The following is a 21,140-nucleotide window of genomic DNA, read 5'->3' on the forward strand; positions in this document are numbered from 1 at the left end:
AGTCCTGTATTCTACAGGAGCCCTGTTTTGACCACTATATTCTATAGTCCTGTATTCTACAGTAACCCTGTTTTGACCACTATATTCTATAGTCCTGTATTCTACAGTAACCCTGTTTTGACCACTATATTCTATAGTCCTGTATTCTACAGTAACCCTGTTTTGACCAGTTGACCACTATATTCTATAGTCCTGTATTCTACAGTAACCCTGTTTTGACCACTATATTCTATAGTCCTGTGTTCTACAGTAGCCCTGTTTTGACCACTATATTCTATAGTCCTGTATTCTACAGTAACCCTGTTTTGACCACTATATTCTATAGTCCTGTATTCTACAGTAACCCTGTTTTGACCACTATATTCTATAGTCCTGTATTCTACAGTAACCCTGTTTTGACCAGTTGACCACTATATTCTATAGTCCTGTATTCTACAGTAACCCTGTTTTGACCAGTTGACCACTATATTCTATAGTCCTGTATTCTACAGTAACCCTGTTTTGACCACTATATTCTATAGTCCTGTATTCTACAGGAGCCCTGTTTTGACCACTATATTCTATAGTCCTGTATTCTACAGTAGCCCTGTTTTGACCACTATATTCTATAGTCCTGTATTCTACAGTAACCCTGTTTTGACCACTATATTCTATAGTCCTGTAGTCTACAGTAACCCTGTTTTGACCAGTTGACCACTATATTCTATAGTCCTGTATTCTACAGTAACCCTGTTTTGACCACTATATTCTATAGTCCTGTATTCTACAGTAACCCTGTTTTGACCAGTTGACCACTATATTCTATAGTCCTGTATTCTACAGTAACCCTGTTTTGACCACTATATTCTATAGTCCTGTGTTCTACAGTAGCCCTGTTTTGACCACTATATTCTATAGTCCTGTATTCTACAGTAACCCTGTTTTGACCACTATATTCTATAGTCCTGTATTCTACAGTAACCCTGTTTTGACCACTATATTCTATAGTCCTGTATTCTACAGTAACCCTGTTTTGACCAGTTGACCACTATATTCTATAGTCCTGTATTCTACAGTAGCCCTGTGTGATCAGTGTCGTACCTGTCCCAAGGTGGTCTGGGTCCTCCTCTGTGGGAATGGGAGGGCTGTGGAGGTGGACCTGATGGGTGGGAGGGCCTTATGGGTGGAGGGTGACCAATCATAGGCATGTGGTATCCCTGGGGAACCAATCAGGAGAGAGAAAGCTCAAGGAAATACACAGGAACATTTTAGGAAATGCAAATAAAATACAGGTAAAAAAAAAAATGGGAATAATGTGTCTTAGAATCTACAGAGGCTATGACAGGTCATAAGAACCTTATGTAGCCTCTAAGACAACTAGTAGCAGGTGTCTCTCACCTGAGGTCCGCTGTCGGCTGATCTGATTGGTGGCTCTGATATCATGTAAGGCCCCGCCTCCATCTCACTGAGAGAGAAAAAACCCACCAATGAATCAGTGAGTTAATCAAATCAGTCAATTATCAACGGTTGAGACGTGTATCTGTGTGGCGTCCGTAGTCACGGCAACTCACCCTGGCGGCGGCGGCTCGTTGTGATTGGCCAAGTGCCGTGGCTCCGCCCGGTGTGGTTCTGGTGTGGGGTCAGGAGAGATTGACACCTCAGGCGGTCCAATCGGTGGGGTCTGAATGGGCAGGCTTTGTGTCAGGGTGACAGGAGGAGTGAGGGAGGCTGGGGGGCGAGAGGTGTTAACCAATAGGGGGTCCTGCTGGCGAGCGTTGGTCGATAAGGGGTCCTGCTGGCGAGCGTTGGCCAATAGGGGGTCCTGCTGGCGAGCGTTGGCCAATAGGGGGTCCTGCTGGCGAGCGTTGGCCAATAGGGGGTCCTGCTGGCGAGCGTTGGCCAATAGGGGGTCCTGCTGGCGAGCGCTGGCCAATAGGGGGTCCTGCTGGCGAGCGCTGGCCAATAGGGGGTCCTGCTGGCGAGCGCTGGCCAATAGGGGGTCCTGCTGGCGAGCGCTGGCCAATAGGGGGTCCTGCTGGCGACTGTTGGCCAATAGGGGGTCCTGCTGGCGTGAGCCGAGGGTTCTGAATGGCTGAGGCCGTGCTGGGGGCGGGGCAGACTGCTGCAGGGTTTTGTTTCGTGCTGGTTTGGTGTAACCAGATTCATTCTTAAAGTTATTCACTGCCTGAGGGGAGAGAGAGACCGAGAGAGAGAGACAAAGAGAGGGGAGAGAGACCGAGGGAGGGGGGAGAGAGATTTTGAATAAATAAAACTATAGTGTGTATATGAGTGTAGTTTAATTACTGACCGACCGACTGTGTGTGTGTGTGTGTAGTTTGTCTTAATGTGCGCGTCTCTGTGACGTGTACCTGTCGTAGGAACTTGTTAGCGATGAGAGCGTCAGGTGAGACGTCAGACTGTTTGCAGGTGAAACAGGTGTGTTCCTCTGAGTCCAGCAGACTGGTCCTGATACCTAGAGGTTAAAAGGTCATACAAAGAGGTTAGAGGTCAGGGGTGAAACAAATAAAGAACTGTTACTTGAGACAATAAGGACTTCCCCAAATACAGAACTGTTAGTTGAGACAATAAGGACTTCCCCAAATACAGAACTGTTAGTTGAGACAATAAGGACCCACCTCCCGTTAGCTTTCATGAATCTGCATTTCCAATAATGTGCAATTCATATTGAAAGGAAACAATATTGTGTTGCTTCAGGGGACTAGTTCACCATCACACTAAATACATGTTGTGTTACTTCAGGGGACTAGTTCACCATCACACTAAATAAATGTGTTGCTTCAGGGGACTAGTTCACCATCACACTAAATAAATGTTGTATTACATCAGTAGAGTGATCAGGGGACTAGTTCATCAATAAAAATGTTATCGTTGAAAAAGGGCAGAATTCTGACCAAAATATAACCTGGGGACGGGAAATGCCATGGACCTCACGATACTTAGGCGCCGATACGATGTGTTTTGCGATTCAATACTGTGATTTATTTGCAATTTTCGATGTTCCAGATATATTGCTCACCACATGTCCGCTGCTAACGATACAGGAAGATCAGAGGTAGTTTCACAAAGACAATGTTAACGAGCATTAGCTCAACGACTGGAAGTCTACAGGAACAGCCAGCATCTGTTCATCCCACTCTGGGGAAGTGGGGCCCCGGCTCACCGGTTAGTCTGGGGGGGGCCCGGGTCACCGGTTAGCCTGGGGGGGGCCCCGGCTCACCGGTTAGCCTGGGGGGGGCCCCGGCTCACCGGTTAGCCTGGGGGGCGCCCCGGCTCACCGGTTAGCCTGGGGGGCGCCCCGGCTCACCGGTTAGCCTGGGGGGCGCCCCGGCTCACCGGTTAGCCTGGGGGGCGCCCCGGCTCACCGGTTAGCCTGGGGGGCGCCCCGGCTCACCGGTTAGCCTGGGGGGCGCCCCGGCTCACCGGTTAGCCTGGGGGGCGCCCCGGCTCACCGGTTAGCCTGGGGGGCGCCCCGGCTCACCGGTTAGCCTGGGGGGCGCCCCGGCTCACCGGTTAGCCTGGGGGGCGCCCCGGCTCACCGGTTAGCCTGGGGGGCGCCCCGGCTCACCGGTTAGCCTGGGGGGCGCCCCGGCTCACCGGTTAGCCTGGGGGGCGCCCCGGCTCACCGGTTAGCCTGGGGGGCGCCCCGGCTCACCGGTTAGCCTGGGGGGCGCCCCGGCTCACCGGTTAGCCTGGGGGGCGCCCCGGCTCACCGGTTAGTCTGGGGGCGGGGGGGGGCTGGGCAAGAAGAGTTTGAAAACTGCTGTGTTAACTCACAGTCGTCGCAGTAGGAGTTACCACAGCAGGGTATGACAACAGCATCACTCATCAGGTCGTTACCTGGAACAGATTAGAAGACAAAGTGATTCAAAGATGCGTTTCAAAGACATTTTAACAACAAATCGCTGCTCAGATATAACTTTTTGGTGTTTTGACAAAAGATTTCCTAGTTAAATCAAACCAATAAACAAATTGTATAATTAAATGTAATAATAATAATGAGTTAATTACAGATGGGGCAGAGCAGCTCATCAGGGATTGGATCAGCCTCATCTTCAGACGATGACGCTTCACGAGGAACAAAGGGGGGACGTTCCTTCTTACCCAGAGCATAGGCCTCCCTGCAACACATTATATTATCTTTACTCTCTCCTTCCTACCCAGAACACGAAAACACTAAATGAGCAGAGGTAGAGAATGAGAGAGACAGAGAGAATGAGAGAGACAGAGAGACACAGAGAGAGAGAGAGAGACACAGAGAGAGAGAGAGAGAGAGAGAGACACAGAGAGAGAGAGAGACACAGAGAGAGAGAGAGACACAGAGAGAGACACAGAGAGAGAGAGAGACACAGAGAGAGAGAGAGACACAGAGAGAGAGAGAGACAGAGAGAGAGAGAGACAGAGAGAGAGGGAGAGAGACACAGAGAGAGCGTGTGGTACGTACGCGTCTATAGCAGGAATAGCATATTCTCCAGTGCTGGTCAACATGGCTCCTTTAGTTCCTGGTTCAGCCTTCACCATAAAGCTCTGAGGGATCCCCTTACTGGTCCTGACTGGCTTAGGGGCCTCTATACTCTTATCCTGCAACACAGATACCATATGTCATGTTATGTAGTGATCCCCTTACCGGTCCTGACTGGCTTAGGGGCCTCTATACTCTTATCCTACAACACAGATACCATATATTATGTTATGTAGTGTATATGTAGTGATCCCCTTACTGGTCCTGACTGGCTTAGGGGCCTCTATACTCTTATCCTACAACAGATACCATATGTCATGTTATGTAGTGTATATGTAGTGATCCCCTTACTGGTCCTGACTGGCTTAGGGGCCTCTATACTCATATCCTACAACAGATACCATATGTCATGTTATGTAGTGTATATGTAGTGATCCCCTTACTGGTCCTGACTGGCTTAGGAGCCTCTATACTCTTATCCTACAACACAGCATGTAGGGTTAAACCACGTTGTGTTATGTAGTGTTATGTATTGTATATGTAGTGTTATGTAGTGTCGTACCATCTGCATGGGACAGTGTTTGATGTAGTGTCCGTTCTTGCCACAGCGATAGCAGGTGTAGTGTATATGTAGTGAATACTGACCGGACAGTTTATTAGGTACACCACCCAGTTCATGAAAATGGTTCGCTCCTACAGACAGTGAGTCACGTGGCTGTGGCTTGTTATATAAAGCAGACAGGCATCGAGGCATTCAGTTACTGTTGTATTGAAGGTTAGAAACGGGAGAAACCAGTGACCTTAAGCGACTTTGAGCGCGGTATAATCGTTGGTGACGGGAGCGCCGGTTTCCAGTATCTCAGAAACGGCCGCCCTCCTGGGCTTGTCACACACGACAGTGTCTAGGCTTTACTGAGAACGGTGCGACAAACACAAAACATCCAGTCAGCGGCAGTCTGGTGGGTGAAAACAGCTCATTGATGAGAGGTGGAAGGTGAATGGCAATAATCGTGTCAGGATTTGGGGTAAGCAGCATCAGTCCATGGCCCCATCCTGCCTGGTGTCGACGGTACAGGCTGGTGGCAGAGTCAGGATTTGGGGTAAGCAGCATCAGTCCATGGCCCCATCCTGCCTGGTGTCGACGGTACAGGCTGGTGGCAGAGTCAGGATTTGGGGTAAGCAGCATCAGTCCATGGACCCATCCTGCCTGGTGTCGACGGTACAGGCTGGTGGCAGAGTCAGGATTTGGGGTAAGCAGCATCAGTCCATGGCCCCATCCTGCCTGGTGTCGACGGTACAGGCTGGTGGCAGAGTCAGGATTTGGGGTAAGCAGCATCAGTCCATGGACCCCATCCTACCTGGTGTCGACGGTACAGGCTGGTGGCAGAGTCAGGATTTGGGGTAAGCAGCATCAGTCCATGGCCCCATCCTGCCTGGTGTCGACGGTACAGGCTGGTGGCAGAGTCAGGATTTGGGGTAAGCAGCATCAGTCCATGGACCCCATCCTGCCTGGTGTCGACGGTACAGGCTGGTGGCAGAGTCAGGATTTGGGGTAAGCAGCATCAGTCCATGGCCCCATCCTGCCTGGTGTCGAGGGTACAGGCTGGTGGCAGAGTCAGGATTTGGGGTAAGCAGCATCAGTCCATGGCCCCATCCTGCCTGGTGTTGAGGGTACAGGCTGGTGGCAGAGTCAGGATTTGGGGTAAGCAGCATCAGTCCATGGCCCCATCTTGCCTGGTGTCGACGGTACAGGCTGGTGGCAGAGTCAGGATTTGGAGTAAGCAGCATCAGTCCATGGCCCCATCCTGCCTGGTGTCGACGGTACAGGCTGGTGGCAGAGTCAGGATTTGGGGTAAGCAGCATCAGTCCATGGACCCCATCATGCCTGGTGTCGACGGTACAGGCTGGTGGCAGAGTCAGGATTTGGGGTAAGCAGCATCAGTCCATGGACCCATCCTGCCTGTTGTCGACGGTACAGGCTGGTGGTGGTGGTGTACCGTCGTCCAATCTGCAGCAACTGCATGATGCCATCTCGTCAGCACGGACCGACATCCCTGTGGAACGTTTCCGACTTGAAGAAGCTATACACCGAAGAATTTAGGCCGTTCTGGAGGAAAAAAGGGGGCGGTCCGTCCCGGTACTAGATGGGACGTGTACCTAATAAACTGCCCGGTGAATTTATATGTAGTGTCGTACCATCTGCATGGGGCAGTGTTTGATGTAGTGTCCGTTCTTGCCACAGCGATAGCAGGTGTAGTGTATATGTAGTGTTATGTAGTGTATATGTAGTGTCGTACCATCTGCATGGGGCAGTGTTTGATGTAGTGTCCGTTCTTGCCACAGCGATAGCAGGTGTAGTGTATATGTAGTGTTATGTAGTGTATATGTAGTGTCGTACCATCTGCATGGGGCAGTGTTTGATGTAGTGTCCGTTCTTGCCACAGCGATAGCAGGTGTAGTGTATATGTAGTGTTATGTAGTGTATATGTAGTGTCGTACCATCTGCATGGGGCAGTGTTTGATGTAGTGTCCGTTCTTGCCACAGCGATAGCAGGTGTAGTGTATATGTAGTGTTATGTAGTGTATATGTAGTGTCGTACCATCTGCATGGGGCAGTGTTTGATGTAGTGTCCGTTCTTGCCACAGCGATAGCAGGTGTAGTGTATATGTAGTGTTATGTAGTGTTATGTAGTGTCGTACCATCTGCATGGGGCAGTGTTTGATGTAGTGTCCGTTCTTGCCACAGCGATAGCAGGTGTAATGTGCAGGAGGCGGTCCGATGGCCTTCTTAGAGTAACTGGAGGGGAGAGACACAGAAAAGGTAGAGTCAGTGAGCACCAAGTAGACCGCAATAGCGGGGTCGACTCCCAATACCGGGGTCGACTCCCAATACCGGGGTCGACTCCCAATACCGGGGTCGACTCCCAATACCGGGGTCGACTCCCAATACCGGGGTCGACTCCCAATACCGGGGTCGACTCCCAATACCGGGGTCGACTCCCAATACCGGGGTCGACTCCCAAACAACTAAAGAGCGTTGAAGCGTGAGGCTAAACTTGTCCCCGTTTTGGTCCCGTAGCTACCACATTGAAGCATGAAGCGTACCCGTACACAGAAACTCTGTGACAGAGAGCATCATCTTGTCCCCGTTTTGGTCCCGTAGCTACCACATTGAAGCATGAAGCGTACCCGTACACAGAAACTCTGTGACAGAGAGCATCAACTTGTCCCCGTTTTGGTCCCGTAGCTACCACATTGAAGCATGAAGCGTACCCGTACACAGAAACTCTGTGACAGAGAGCATCAACTTGTCCCCGTTTTGGTCCCGTAGCTACCACATTGAAGCATGAAGCGTACCCGTACACAGAAACTCTGTGACAGAGAGCATCAACTTGCATCACCCATCATCTGCGGTTCATCCTGCCGCTGAGTCTCAGTTTAAACATTAAACTACAGTTCACTAAAACAGCAGAGGTGTGGAGTCCACACTCGAGTCTGACTCCAGTCACAAATAAAACAACTTGAGACTCTACTTTGACATGAGACTGAAGACTAGAATTTCTGGCCAGGTTTTGTAACATTTTGTCACAAATTTTCTGGCACGGAGTCTCCTTTGATCACGCAGCCAGACACAGTAAAGCTCTTGCAAAAAAAAAAAAAAAGAACAAAAGACAGGCCCTAGAATACTTATGTAAATGTGATCTTTCAGACTAATTGTTTATACATTTGGAAACATGTCGAAAAACATGTTATGGCTTTGTCATTATGGGGTATTGTGATGTCATTATTGTGATGTCATTATTGTGATGTCATTATTGTGATGTCATTATGGGGTATTGTGTGTAGATTGTTGAGGGGGGGGGGAACAATGTAATCCATTTTAAAATAAGGCTGTAATGTAACAAAATGTGGATAAAGTCAAGGTGGGGGTGGGGTTGTCTGAATACTTTCGAATGAATAATATATCGTTAGATGGTTCTTCAGTTTTAATTAAAAAGCCATATGGAGACCTTGGGACTATACAGATCTATTTGGAGTTGAAGACATTGTATTTATAGATTTTATTTTTATTCGTGACTTGAATAAAACGTGTGATCCGCCAGATGCCAGAGAATGCTACGAGTGCATTGCCCCCCAACTGTAAAATTTGGTGGAGGAGGAATAATGGTCTGGGGGTGTTTTTCATGTTTCGGGCCCCTTAGTTGCAGTGAAGGGAAATCTTAATGCTACAGCATACATGACATTCTAGATGATTCTGTGCTTCCAACTTTTTTTGGCAACAGTTTGAGGAAGGCCCTTTCCTGTTTCAGCATGACAACTCCCCCCGCGCACAAAGCGAGGTCCATACAGAAATGGTTTATCGAGATCGGTGTGGAAGAACTTGAATGGCTTGCACAGAGCCCTGACTTCAACCGCATCAAACAACTTTGGGATGAATTGGAACGCTGACTGCGAGCCAGGCCTAATCACCCAACATCAGTTCCCGACCTAACTAATGCCCTCGTGGCTGAATAGAAGCAAGTCCCTGCAGCGATGTTCCAACAGCTAGTGGAAAGGCTTCCCAGAAGAGTGGAGGCTGTTAGAGCAGTAAAGGGGGGACCAACTCCATATTAATGCCCATGATTTTGGAATGAGATTGTCATGTAGTGTATATACAGTTGAAGTCGGAAGTTTACATACACCTTAGCTAAACACATTTAAGCTCAGTTTCACAATTCCTGACATTTAATCCTAGTAAAAAATCCCTCTCTTAGGTCAGTTAAGAATCACCACTTTATTTTATGAATGTTAAAATGTCAGAATAATAGCTGAGAATTATTTATTTCAGCTTTTATTTCTTTCATCACATTCCCAGTGGGTCAGAAGTTTACATGCATTCAATTAATATTTGGTAGCATTGCCTTTAAATTGTTTAACTTGGGTCAAACGTTTCAGGTAGCCTTCAACAAGCGTTCTACAATAAGTTGGGTGAATTTTGGTACATTCCTCCTGACAGAGCTGGTGTAACCGAGTCAGGTTTGTAGACCTACTTCCTCGCACATGCTTTTTCAGTTCTGCCCACATATTTTCTATAGGGTTGAGGTCAGGGCTTTGTGATGGCCACTCCAATACCTTGACTGTTGTCCTTAAGCCATTTTGCCACAACTTTGGAAGTATGCTTGGGGTCATTGTCCACTTGGAAGAACCATTTGCAACCAAGCTTTAACTTCTAGACTGATGTCTTGAGATGTTGCTTCAATATATCCGCATAATTTTCCTACCTCACGATGCCATCTTTTTTGTGAAGTGCACCAGTCGCTCCTGCAGCAAAGCACCCCCACAACATGATGCTGCCACTCCCATGCTTCACGGTTGGGATGGCGTTCTTCGGCTTGCAAGCCTCCCACCTTTTTCTTCCAAACATAACGATGGTTATTTTGGCCAAACAGTTCTATTTTTGTTGTTTCATCAGACCAGAGGACATTTCTCCAAAAAGTACAATCTTTGTCCCCATGTGCAGTTGCAAACCGTAGTCTGTCTTTTTTAAGGCGGTTTTGGAGCAGTGGCTTCTTCCTTGCTGAGGAGCCTTTCAGGTTATGTAGATATAGGACTCGTTTTACTGTGGATATAGATACTTTTGTACCCGTTTCCTCCAGCATCTTCACAAGGTCCTTTGTTGTTGTTCTGGGATTGATTTGCACTTTTCACAACAAAGCATCTTTATTTTTTTCACCTTTATTTAACCAGGTAGGCCAGTTGAGAACAAGTTCTCATTTGCAACTGCGACCTGGCCAAGATAAAGCAAAGCAGTGCGACACAAACAACAGAGTTACACATGGAATAAACAAACATGCAGTCATACAATAGAAAAAGTCTATATACAGCGTATGAAAATGAGGTAGGATAAGGGAGGTAAAGGCAATAAATATGCCATAGTGGCGAAATAATTACGATATAACAATTAAACACTGGAGTGATAGATATGCAGAAGATGAGTGTGCAAGTAGAGATACTGGGGTGCAAAGGAGCAAGATTAATAAATAAATACAGTATGGGGATGAGGTAGATAGATGGGCTGTTTACAGATGGGCTATGTACAGGTGCAGTGATCTGTGAGCTGCTTTGACAGCTGGTGCTTAAAGTTAGTGAGGGAGATATGAGTCTCCAACTTCAGTGATTTTTACAGTTCGTTCCAGTCATTGGCAGCAGAGAACTGGATCGAAAGGCGGCCAAAGGAGGAATTGGCTTTGGGGGTGACCAGTGAGATATACCTGCTAGAGCGCGTGCTACGGGTGGGTGTTGCTATGGTGACCAGTGAGCTGAGATAAGGCGGGGCTTTACCTAGCAAAGACTTATAGATGACCTGGAGCCAGTGGGTTTGGCGACGGATATGAAGCGAGGGCCAGCCAACGCGAGCATACAGGTCGCAGTGGTGGGTAGTATATGGGGCTTTGGTGACAAAACAGATGGCACTGTGATAGCAAATTGGATGCAGTCTGAGTAGAGTGTTGGAGGCTACTTTGTAAATGACATCGCCGAAGTCAAAGATCGGTAGGATAGTCAGTTTTACGAGGGTATGTTTGGCAGCATGAGTGAAGGATGTTTATTGCGAAATAGGAAGCCGATTCTAGATTTAATTTTGGATTGGAGATGCTTAATGTTGACTCTGGAAGGAGAGTTTACAGTCTAACCAGACACCTAGGTATTTGTAGTTGTCCACATATTCTAAGTCAGAACCGTCCAGAGTAGTGACGCTGGACGGGTGGGTAGGTGTGGGCAGCGATTGGTTGAAGAGCATGCATTTAGTTTTACTTGCATTTAAGAGCAGTTGGAGGCCACGGAAGGAGAGTTGTATGGCATTGAAGCTCGTCTGGAGGTTTGTAAACACAGTGTCCAAAGAAGGGCCAGATGTATACAAAATGGTGTCGTCTGCATAGGTGGATCAAAAAAAAATAATCACCAGCAGCAAGAGCTAGCAGACAGAACGTGTTTCCTTCCTGAGCGGTATGACGGCTGCGTGGTCCCATGGTGTTTATACTTGCGTAGTATTGTTTGTACAGATAAACGTGGTACCTTCAGGCGTTTGGAAATTGCTCCCAAGGATGAACCAGATTTGTGGAGGTCTACAATTTTTTTTTTATATCTGAGGTCTTGGCTGATTTTTTTTGATTTTCCCACGATGTCAAGCAAAGAGGTATATACACAGGTACACTTACAATTGACTTAAATGTCAATTAGCCTATCAGAAACTTCTAAAGCCATGACAATTTTCTGGAATTTTCCAAGCTTTTTAAAGGCACAGTCAACTTAGTGTATGTAAACTTCGGACCCACTGGAATTGTGATACAGTGAATTATAAGTGAAATAATTTGTCGGTAAACAATTGTTGGAAAAATGACTTGTGTCATGCACAAAGTAGATGTCCTAACCGACTTACCAAAAATAAAGTTTGTTAACAAGAAATGTGTGGAGTGGTTGAAAAACGAGTTTTAATGACTCAAACCTAAGTGTATGTAAACTTCCGACTTCAACTGTATGTGCATCTTTATGAGCTGGATTGCCTGTCTTTGCAATTAGTTTATTTCAGTTTGCTCTCGTTAGCATATTTAGCTAGCAGCCTCCATGGAAATTCTCTATCAGTTGTACTAATTTTGTTAGCATTCTGGTAATAGACACCCAATGGGCTTTTTGTTGTATTTTCAGAACTAAGACATTAATACTGTAAATCCTCTGGGATGAGAAGGACAACACGATGACGTGGATACCGCCCAACCCTACTGTAAATCCTCTGGGATGAGAAGGACAACACGATGACGTGGATACCGCCCAACCCTACTGTAAATCCTCTGGGATGAGAAGGACAACACGATGACGTGGATACCGCCCAACCCTACTGTAAATCCTCTGGGATGAGATGGACGGCACGATGACGTGGATACCGCCCAACCCTACTGTAAATCCTCTGGGATGAGATGGACGGCACGATGACGTGGATACCGCCCAACCCTACTGTAAATCCTCTGGGATGAGAAGGACGGCACGATGACGTGGATACCGCCCAACCTTACTGTAAATCCTCTGGGATGAGAAGGACAACATGATGACGTGGATACCGCCCAACCTTACTGTAAATCCTCTGGGATGAGAAGGACAACATGATGACGTGGATACCGCCCAACCCTACTGTAAATCCTCTGGGATGAGAAGGACGACGCGATGACGTGGATACCGCCCAACCCTACTGTAAATCCTCTGGGATGAGAAGGACAACACGATGACGTGGATACCGCCCAACCCTACTGTAAATCCTCTGGGATGAGAAGGACGACACGATGACGTGGATACCGCCCAACCCTACTGTAAATCCTCTGGGATGAGAAGGACGGAATGATGACGTGGATACCGCCCAACCCTACTGTAAATCCTCTGGGATGAGAAGGACGACACGATGACGTGGATACCGCCCAACCCTACTGTAAATCCTCTGGGATGAGAAGGACGACACGATGACGTGGATACCGCCCAACCCTACTGTAAATCCTCTGGGATGAGAAGGACAACATGACGACGTGGATACCGCCCAACCCTACTGTAAATCCTCTGGGATGAGAAGGACAAAACGATGACGTGGATACCGCCCAACCCTACTGTAAATCCTCTGGGATGAGAAGGACAACATGATGACGTGGATACCGCCCAACCCTACTGTAAATCCTCTGGGATGAGATGGACAACACGATGACGTGGATACCGCCCAACCCTACTGTAAATCCTCTGGGATGAGAAGGACAAAACGATGACGTGGATACCGCCCAACCCTACTGTAAATCCTCTGGGATGAGAAGGACAACATGATGACGTGGATACCGCCCAACCCTACTGTAAATCCTCTGGGATGAGAAGGACAACACGATGACGTGGATACCGCCCAACCCTACTGTAAATCCTCTGGGATGAGAAGGACGGCATGACGACGTGATGACGTGGATACCGCCCAACCCTACTGTAAATCCTCTGGGATGAGATGGACAACACGATGACGTGGATACCGCCCAACCCTACTGTAAATCCTCTGGGATGAGAAGGACAACGCGATGACGTGGATACCGCCCAACCCTACTGTAAATCCTCTGGGATGAGAAGGACAACACGATGACGTGGATACCGCCCAACCCTACTGTAAATCCTCTGGGATGAGAAGGACAACACGATGACGTGGATACCGCCCAACCCTACTGTAAATCCTCTGGGATGAGAAGGACAACACGATGACGTGGATACCGCCCAACCCTACTGTAAATCCTCTGGGATGAGAAGGACAACACGATGACGTGGATACCGCCCAACCCTACTGTAAATCCTCTGGGATGAGAAGGACAACACGATGACGTGGATACCGCCCAACCCTACTGTAAATCCTCTGGGATGAGAAGGACAACACGATGACGTGGATACCGCCCAACCCTACTGTAAATCCTCTGGGATGAGAAGGACAACATGATGACGTGGATACCGCCCAACCCTACTGTAAATCCTCTGGGATGAGAAGGACAACACGATGACGTGGATACCGCCCAACCCTACTGTAAATCCTCTGGGATGAGATGGACGGCATGACGACGTGGTCACGTGGATACCGCCCAACCCTACTGTAAATCCTCTGGGATGAGAAGGACAACACGATGACGTGGATACCGCCCAACCCTACTGTAAATCCTCTGGGATGAGAAGGACAACACGATGACGTGGATACCGCCCAACCCTACTGTAAATCCTCTGGGATGAGAAGGACAACACGATGACGTGGATACCGCCCAACCCTACTGTAAATCCTCTGGGATGAGAAGGACAACACGATGACGTGGATACCGCCCAACCCTACTGTAAATCCTCTGGGATGAGAAGGACAACATGACGACGTGGATACCGCCCAACCCTACTGTAAATCCTCTGGGATGAGAAGGACAACACGATGACGTGGATACCGCCCAACCCTACTGTAAATCCTCTGGGATGAGAAGGACAACATGATGACGTGGATACCGCCCAACCCTACTGTAAATCCTCTGGGATGAGAAGGACAACACGATGACGTGGATACCGCCCAACCCTACTGTAAATCCTCTGGGATGAGAAGGACAACACGATGACGTGGATACCGCCCAACCCTACTGTAAATCCTCTGGGATGAGAAGGACAACACGATGACGTGGATACCGCCCAACCCTACTGTAAATCCTCTGGGATGAGAAGGACAACACGATGACGTGGATACCGCCCAACCCTACTGTAAATCCTCTGGGATGAGAAGGACGACACGATGACGTGGATACCGCCCAACCCTACTGTAAATCCTCTGGGATGAGAAGGACAACACGATGACGTGGATACCGCCCAACCCTACTGTAAATCCTCTGGGATGAGAAGGACAACACGATGACGTGGATACCGCCCAACCCTACTGTAAATCCTCTGGGATGAGAAGGACGACACGATGACGTGGATACCGCCCAACCCTACTGTAAATCCTCTGGGATGAGAAGGACAACATGATGACGTGATGACGTGGATACCGCCCAACCCTACTGTAAATCCTCTGGGATGAGAAGGACGACACGATGACGTGGATACCGCCCAACCCTACTGTAAATCCTCTGGGATGAGAAGGACAACACGATGACGTGGATACCGCCCAACCCTACTGTGTGTATTACACTCACTGTATGGGGTCATATTCACTGTTGGACTGGGACATCATGGCTCTGATCTTGTCATCCTCTGATGCATTGGCCTCCGCTAGGTTGGCAGTCTGAAGAGAAAGGGAGGAGGCGAGAGGAATGAGGCGAGAGGAATGAGGAGGGAGGAGGAATGAGGCGAGAGAGGAGGAATGAGGAGGGAGGAGGAATGAGGCGAGAGAGGAGGAATGAGGAGGGAGGAGGAATGAGGCGAGAGAGGAGGAATGAGGAGGGAGGAGGAATGAGGCGAGAGAGGAGGAATGAGGAGGGAGGAGGAATGAGGCGAGAGAGGAGGAATGAGGAGAGAGAGGAGGAATGAGGAGAGAGAGGAGGAATGAGGAGGGAGGAGGAATGAGGCGAGAGGAGGAATGAGGCGAGAGGAGGAATGAGGAGGGAGGAGGAATGAGGTGAGAGAGGAGGAATGAGGTGAGAGAGGAGGAATGAGGTGAGGGAGGAGGAATGAGGAGAGAGAGGAGGAATGAGGAGAGAGAGGAGGAATGAGGAGAGAGAGGAGGAATGAGGAGGGAGGAGGAATGAGGCGAGAGAGGAGGAATGAGGAGGGAGGAGGAATGAGGTGAGAGAGGAGGAATGAGGTGAGGGAGGAGGAATGAGGAGAGAGAGGAGGAATGAGGAGGGAGGAGGAATGAGGAGAGAGAGGAGGAATGAGGTGAGGGAGGAGGAATGAGGAGAGAGAGGAGGAATGAGGAGAGAGAGGAGGAATGAGGAGGGAGGAGGAATGAGGCGAGAGGAGGAATGAGGAGGGAGGAGGAATGAGGTGAGAGAGGAGGAATGAGGTGAGAGAGGAGGAATGAGGTGAGGGAGGAGGAATGAGGAGAGAGAGGAGGAATGAGGAGAGAGAGGAGGAATGAGGCGAGAGAGGAGGAATGAGGCGAGAGAGGAGGAATGAGGAGGGAGGAGGAATGAGGCGAGAGAGGAGGAATGAGGAGGGAGGAGGAATGAGGTGAGAGAGGAGGAATGAGGTGAGGGAGGAGGGATGAGGTGAGGTGAGGGAGGAGGGATGAGGAGTGGAGTTAGAGGAGGATGACAAGGAGTTGTAAGGTGAAAATCAATTTACATTTTAATTCATGCCCCGAATTAAATGAGTTGAAATTAAACGAACCCCAACCTGATTCCCAAAGACCAAAACACACACAGAGAGAGACAGTACCTTAGAGAGCTGGGCCAGGGAGACGGACGGTGACGAGTCGGTCTGAAGGAGAAGAGCAACATTAAGACAGAACAAAGTCAAGGTCGACATCACCACCTGTCTGCCTGGGAGCAGACACGGACTCAATCTAGAGATGGACATGGCTTCCCCAGTCTGCCTGGGAGCAGACACGGACTCAATCTAGAGATGGACATGGCTTCCCCAGTCTGCCTGGGAGCAGACACGGACTCAATCTAGAGATGGACATGGCTTCCCCAGTCTGCCTGGGAGCAGACACGGACTCAATCTAGAGATGGACATGGCTTCCCCCGTCTCCTTCTGAAAAGACATTGGGAGAAGATACCATCCACCTGTCTTTTGAGGAGGAGGCGAGGAGATAGGAGGTGAGGAATCAAGGACACACAGATCGATCAACCCATTCCATAGCCAGAGAGGCAGATCACATACATCCAGTCAACTCAATACTACAGTGTGACAGTTACACCAATGTTGTAGGGTCAAGTTTCCCCCCCTAAAAACACTGATCTGGGCTCAGTTCTTCATTTCCACACGAATGGTTATTGGTAAGGATCGGTGGCATGGGAAACTGATCCTAGATCTGTACCCAGGGGACGAACGCAGCAGAGCCGTCCTTCTCCTCCAATACGACGTGAGGAGGAACCGCAAAACATTGAGATTCACACAGGAACTGATGCTGGGGGGGGGGGGGGGGGTACATTGGTACTACAGCCTGGCTAGCTACACCAGTAGTAGTAGTTGGTACTACAGCCTGGCTAGCTACACCAGTAGTAGTAGTTGGTACTACAGCCCTGGCTAGCTACACCAGTAGTAGTAGTAGTTGGTACTACAGCCTGGCTAGCTACACCAGTAGTAGTAGTAGTTGGTACTACAGCCTGGCTAGCTACACCAGTAGTAGTAGTAGTTGGTACTACAGCCTGGCTAGCTACACCAGTAGTAGTAGTAGTTGGTACTACAGCCTGGCTAGCTACACCAGTAGTAGTAGTAGTAGTTGGTACTACAGCCTGGCTAGCTACACCAGTAGTAGTAGTAGTAGTTGGTACTACAGCCTGGCTAGCTACACCAGTAGTAGTAGTAGTAGTTGGTACTACAGCCTGGCTAGCTACACCAGTAGTAGTAGTAGTAGTTGGTACTACAGCCTGGCTAGCTACACCAGTAGTAGTAGTAGTAGTTGGTACTACAGCCTGGCTAGCTACACCAGTAGTAGTAGTAGTAGTTGGTACTACAGCCTGGCTAGCTACACCAGTAGTAGTAGTAGTAGTTGGTACTACAGCCTGGCTAGCTACACCAGTAGTAGTAGTAGTAGTTGGTACTACAGCCTGGCTAGCTACACCAGTAGTAGTAGTAGTTGGTACTACAGCCTGGCTAGCTACACCAGTAGTAGTAGTAGTTGGTACTACAGCCTGGCTAGCTACACCAGTAGTAGTAGTAGTTGGTACTACAGCCTGGCTAGCTACACCAGTAGTAGTAGTAGTTGGTACTACAGCCTGGCTAGCTACACCAGTAGTAGGTATTACAGCTAAGCTAGCTTCACCAGTAGTAGTAATTGGTACTACAGCCTGGCTAGCTACATTAGTAGTAGGTATTACAGCTAAGCTAGCTTCACCAGTAGTAGTAATTGGTACTACAGCCTGGCTAGCTACATTAGTAGTAGGTATTACAGCTGAGCTAGCTACACCAGTAGTAGAAGTTGGTGCTACAGCATGGCTAGCTACATCAGTAGTAGTAGTTGGTACTACAGCCTGGCTAGCTACACCAGTAGTAGTAGTTGGTGGTACTACAGCCTGGCTAGCTACACCAGTAGTAGTAGTTGGTGGTACTACAGCCTGGCTAGCTACACCAGTAGTAGTAGTTGGTACTACAGCCTGGCTAGCTACACCAGTAGTAGTAGTTGGTACTACAGCCTGGCTAGCTACACCAGTAGTAGTAGTAGTTGGTACTACAGCCCTGGCTAGCTACAGCAGCAGTAGTAGTTGGTACTACAGCCTGGCTAGCTACAGCAGCAGTAGTAGTTGGTACTACAGCCTGGCTAGCTACAGCAGTAGTAGTAGTTGGTACTACAGCCTGGCTAGCTACACCAGTAGTAGTAGTTGGCGGTATTTACAGCCTGGCTAGCTACACCAGTAGTAGTAGTTGGTGGTATTTACAGCCTGGCTAGCTACACCAGTAGTAGTAGTTGGTGGTATTTACAGCCTGGCTAGCTACACCAGTAGTAGTAGTTGGTGGTATTTACAGCTGCGCTAGCTACATTCGTAGCAGTAGTTGGTATTACTACCTAGACCAACCTAGCTTGTTTACTAATACTACTACTGGTGTACCTAGTAGTAGTTGGTGTTACAGCCCGGCTAGCTACACCAGCAGTAGTAGTTGGTACTACAGCCTGGCTAGCTACACCAGTAGTAGTAGTTGGTACTACAGCCTGGCTAGCTACACCAGTAGTAGTAGTTGGTATTACAGCAGAGCTAGCTACACCAGTAGTAGTAGTTGGTACTACAGCCTGGCTAGCTACACCAGTAGTAGTAGTTGGTACTACAGCCTGGCTAGTAAAGGGTCACATTAGAAGTAGGTATTACAGCTGAGTTAGCTACACCAGTAGTAGTAGTTGGTGTTACAGCCTGGCTAGCTACACCAGTAGTAATAGGTATTACAGCCTGGCTAGCAACATCACTAATGGTAGTAGTAGGTGGTATTTACAGCTGCGCTAGCTACATTGGTTGCAGTAGTTGGTATTACTACCTAGACCAGCCTAGCTTGTTTACTAATACTACTACTGGTGTAGCTAGTAGTAGTAGTTGGTGTTACAGCCCGGCTAGCTACACCAGTAGTAGTAGTTGGTACTACAGCCCGGCTAGCTACACCAGTAGTAGTAGTCGGTACTACAGCCCGGCTAGCTACACCAGTAGTAGTAGTTGGTACTACAGCCCGGCTAGCTACACCAGTAGTAGTAGTTAGTACTACAGCCTGGCTAGCTACACCAGTAGTAGTAGTTGGTATTACAGCCTGGCTAGCTACACCAGTAGTAGTAGTTGGTACTACAGCCCGGCTAGCTACACCAGTAGTAATAATAGCTGTTGTTGTGGCCCTTTACTACACTATGGGCTAACAGGATTAAGTCTAAAACTAGGCAACAGACTATATGGGCTAACAGGATTAAGTCCAAAACTAGGCAACAGACTATATGGGCTAACAGGATTAAGTCCAGAGCTAGGCAACAGACTATATGGGCTAACAGGATTAAGTCCAGAGCTAGGCAACAGACTATATGGGCTAACAGGATTAAGTCCAGAGCTAGGCAACAGACTATATGGGCTAACAGGATTAAGTCCAGAGCTAGACAACAGACTATATGGGCTAACAGGATTAAGTCCAGAGCTAGACAACAGACTATATGGGCTAACAGGATTAAGTCCAAAACTAGGCATCAGACTATATGGGCTAACAGGATTAAGTCCAAAACTAGGCAACAGACTATATGGGCTAACAGGATTAAGTCCAGAGCTAGACAACAGACTATGGGCTAACAGGATTAAGTCCAGAGCTAGACAACAGACTATATGGGCTAACAGGATTAAGTCCAGAGCTAGACAACAGACTATATGGGCTAACAGGATTAAGTCCAGAGCTAGACAACAGACTATATGGGCTAACAGGATTAAGTCCAGAGCTAGACAACAGACTATATGGGCTAACAGGATTAAGTCCAGAGCTAGACAACAGACTATATGGGCTAACAGGAGTAAGTCCAGAGCTAGACAACAGACTATATGAGCTAACAGGATTAAGTCCAAAACTAGGCAACAGACTATATGGGCTAACAGGATTAAGTCCAGAGCTAGGCAACAGACTATGGGTTAACAGGATTAAGTTTTAGAGCAAGGCTGGTCTAGGTAACAGACTGAGCTAACAGGATTAAATTCAGAGCTAGGCCGGTCTAGGTAACTGACTATGAAGTAAACAGGATTAAGTTTTAGAGCAAGGCTGGTCTAGGTAACAGACTGAGCTAACAGGATTAAATTCAGAGCTAGGCCGGTCTAGGTAACTGACTATGAAGTAAACAGGATTAAGTTTTAGAGCAAGGCTAGTCTAGGTAACAGACTGAGCTAACAGGATTAAATTCAGAGCTAGGCCGGTCTAGGTAACTGACTATGAAGTAAACAGGATTAAGTTTTAGAGCAAGGCTGGTCTAGGTAACAGACTGAGCTAACAGGATTAAATTCAGAGCTAGGCCGGTCTAGGTAACAGACTATGGGCTAACAGGATTAAGTTTTAGAGCAAGGCTGGTCTAGGTAACAGACTGAGCTAACAGGATTAAATTCAGAGCTAGGCCGGTCCAGGTAACCGATTAGCTCACGTTACACCAGTTAACCCAATATCCTACTTCCTAGCCACTGCATGTAGCTATATGGGTAACAGTTGAAGTGAACCATGTTGCCTTCACGACTCCTCGTCTACAGCAGTGTCTGGAGTGAGGCGCTATGCGTCCACACAGGATGAGCTATCTAGTGCATTATGGCAACACTGCAAAACAGTATAATAAAATGTGTTTCTTTTAACAATACTTTCACTACAATAACCATTATACAATAGTAGTAAACAATAGCCATCATAACACTAGTCAAGGGACAAAGGGGAAGAGGGAGGGTAGAGAGGTCTGGTTTAGTAGGCTATAAACTCTTCGTCGTCGCTGTCATCATCATCATCATCATAGTAGAGGCTGGTAGGTTGGTAGGTTCAGAGGTCACTGTGAAGGGAAGACACAGGGTCTGGTGTGGTGGTGCAC

The 21,140-nt window shown here is 48.2% G+C and overlaps 1 protein-coding gene and 1 long non-coding RNA gene across 4 annotated transcripts in view; one reads left to right on the forward strand and one right to left on the reverse strand.

The window, feature by feature from the left end:
- Positions 1–21,140, reverse strand: part of LOC129839444 (E3 ubiquitin-protein ligase RBBP6-like) — a 38,625-nt gene that overhangs the window by 12,485 nt on the left and 5,000 nt on the right. The window contains exons 4-13 of one of the 3 annotated variants that reach the window (XM_055906915.1): positions 16,343–16,384; positions 15,160–15,248; positions 7,160–7,256; positions 4,442–4,578; positions 4,009–4,118; positions 3,775–3,837; positions 2,349–2,452; positions 1,551–2,164; positions 1,378–1,444; positions 1,081–1,196 (exon numbers count right to left, since the gene is read on the reverse strand). In XM_055906915.1, coding sequence (XP_055762890.1) covers positions 1,081–1,196; positions 1,378–1,444; positions 1,551–2,164; positions 2,349–2,452; positions 3,775–3,837; positions 4,009–4,118; positions 4,442–4,578; positions 7,160–7,256; positions 15,160–15,248; positions 16,343–16,384 — 1,439 coding nt within the window. Of the gene's footprint in view, positions 1–1,080; positions 1,197–1,377; positions 1,445–1,550; positions 2,165–2,348; positions 2,453–3,774; positions 3,838–4,008; positions 4,119–4,441; positions 4,579–6,655; positions 6,930–7,159; positions 7,257–15,159; positions 15,249–16,342; positions 16,385–21,140 lie in introns of those variants that run through there. The other 2 variants (XM_055906914.1, XM_055906913.1) reach the window with 2 other exon arrangements.
- On the forward strand, positions 20,223–20,624 carry LOC129839446 (uncharacterized). Its single transcript, XR_008757026.1, has 3 exons — positions 20,223–20,295; positions 20,348–20,395; positions 20,448–20,624. It is a non-coding gene; the product is annotated as an uncharacterized LOC129839446 (long non-coding RNA).

This window comes from Salvelinus fontinalis, chromosome 40 (assembly GCF_029448725.1).
Source record: "Salvelinus fontinalis isolate EN_2023a chromosome 40, ASM2944872v1, whole genome shotgun sequence".
NCBI classification, from domain to species: Eukaryota; Metazoa; Chordata; class Actinopteri; order Salmoniformes; family Salmonidae; genus Salvelinus; species Salvelinus fontinalis.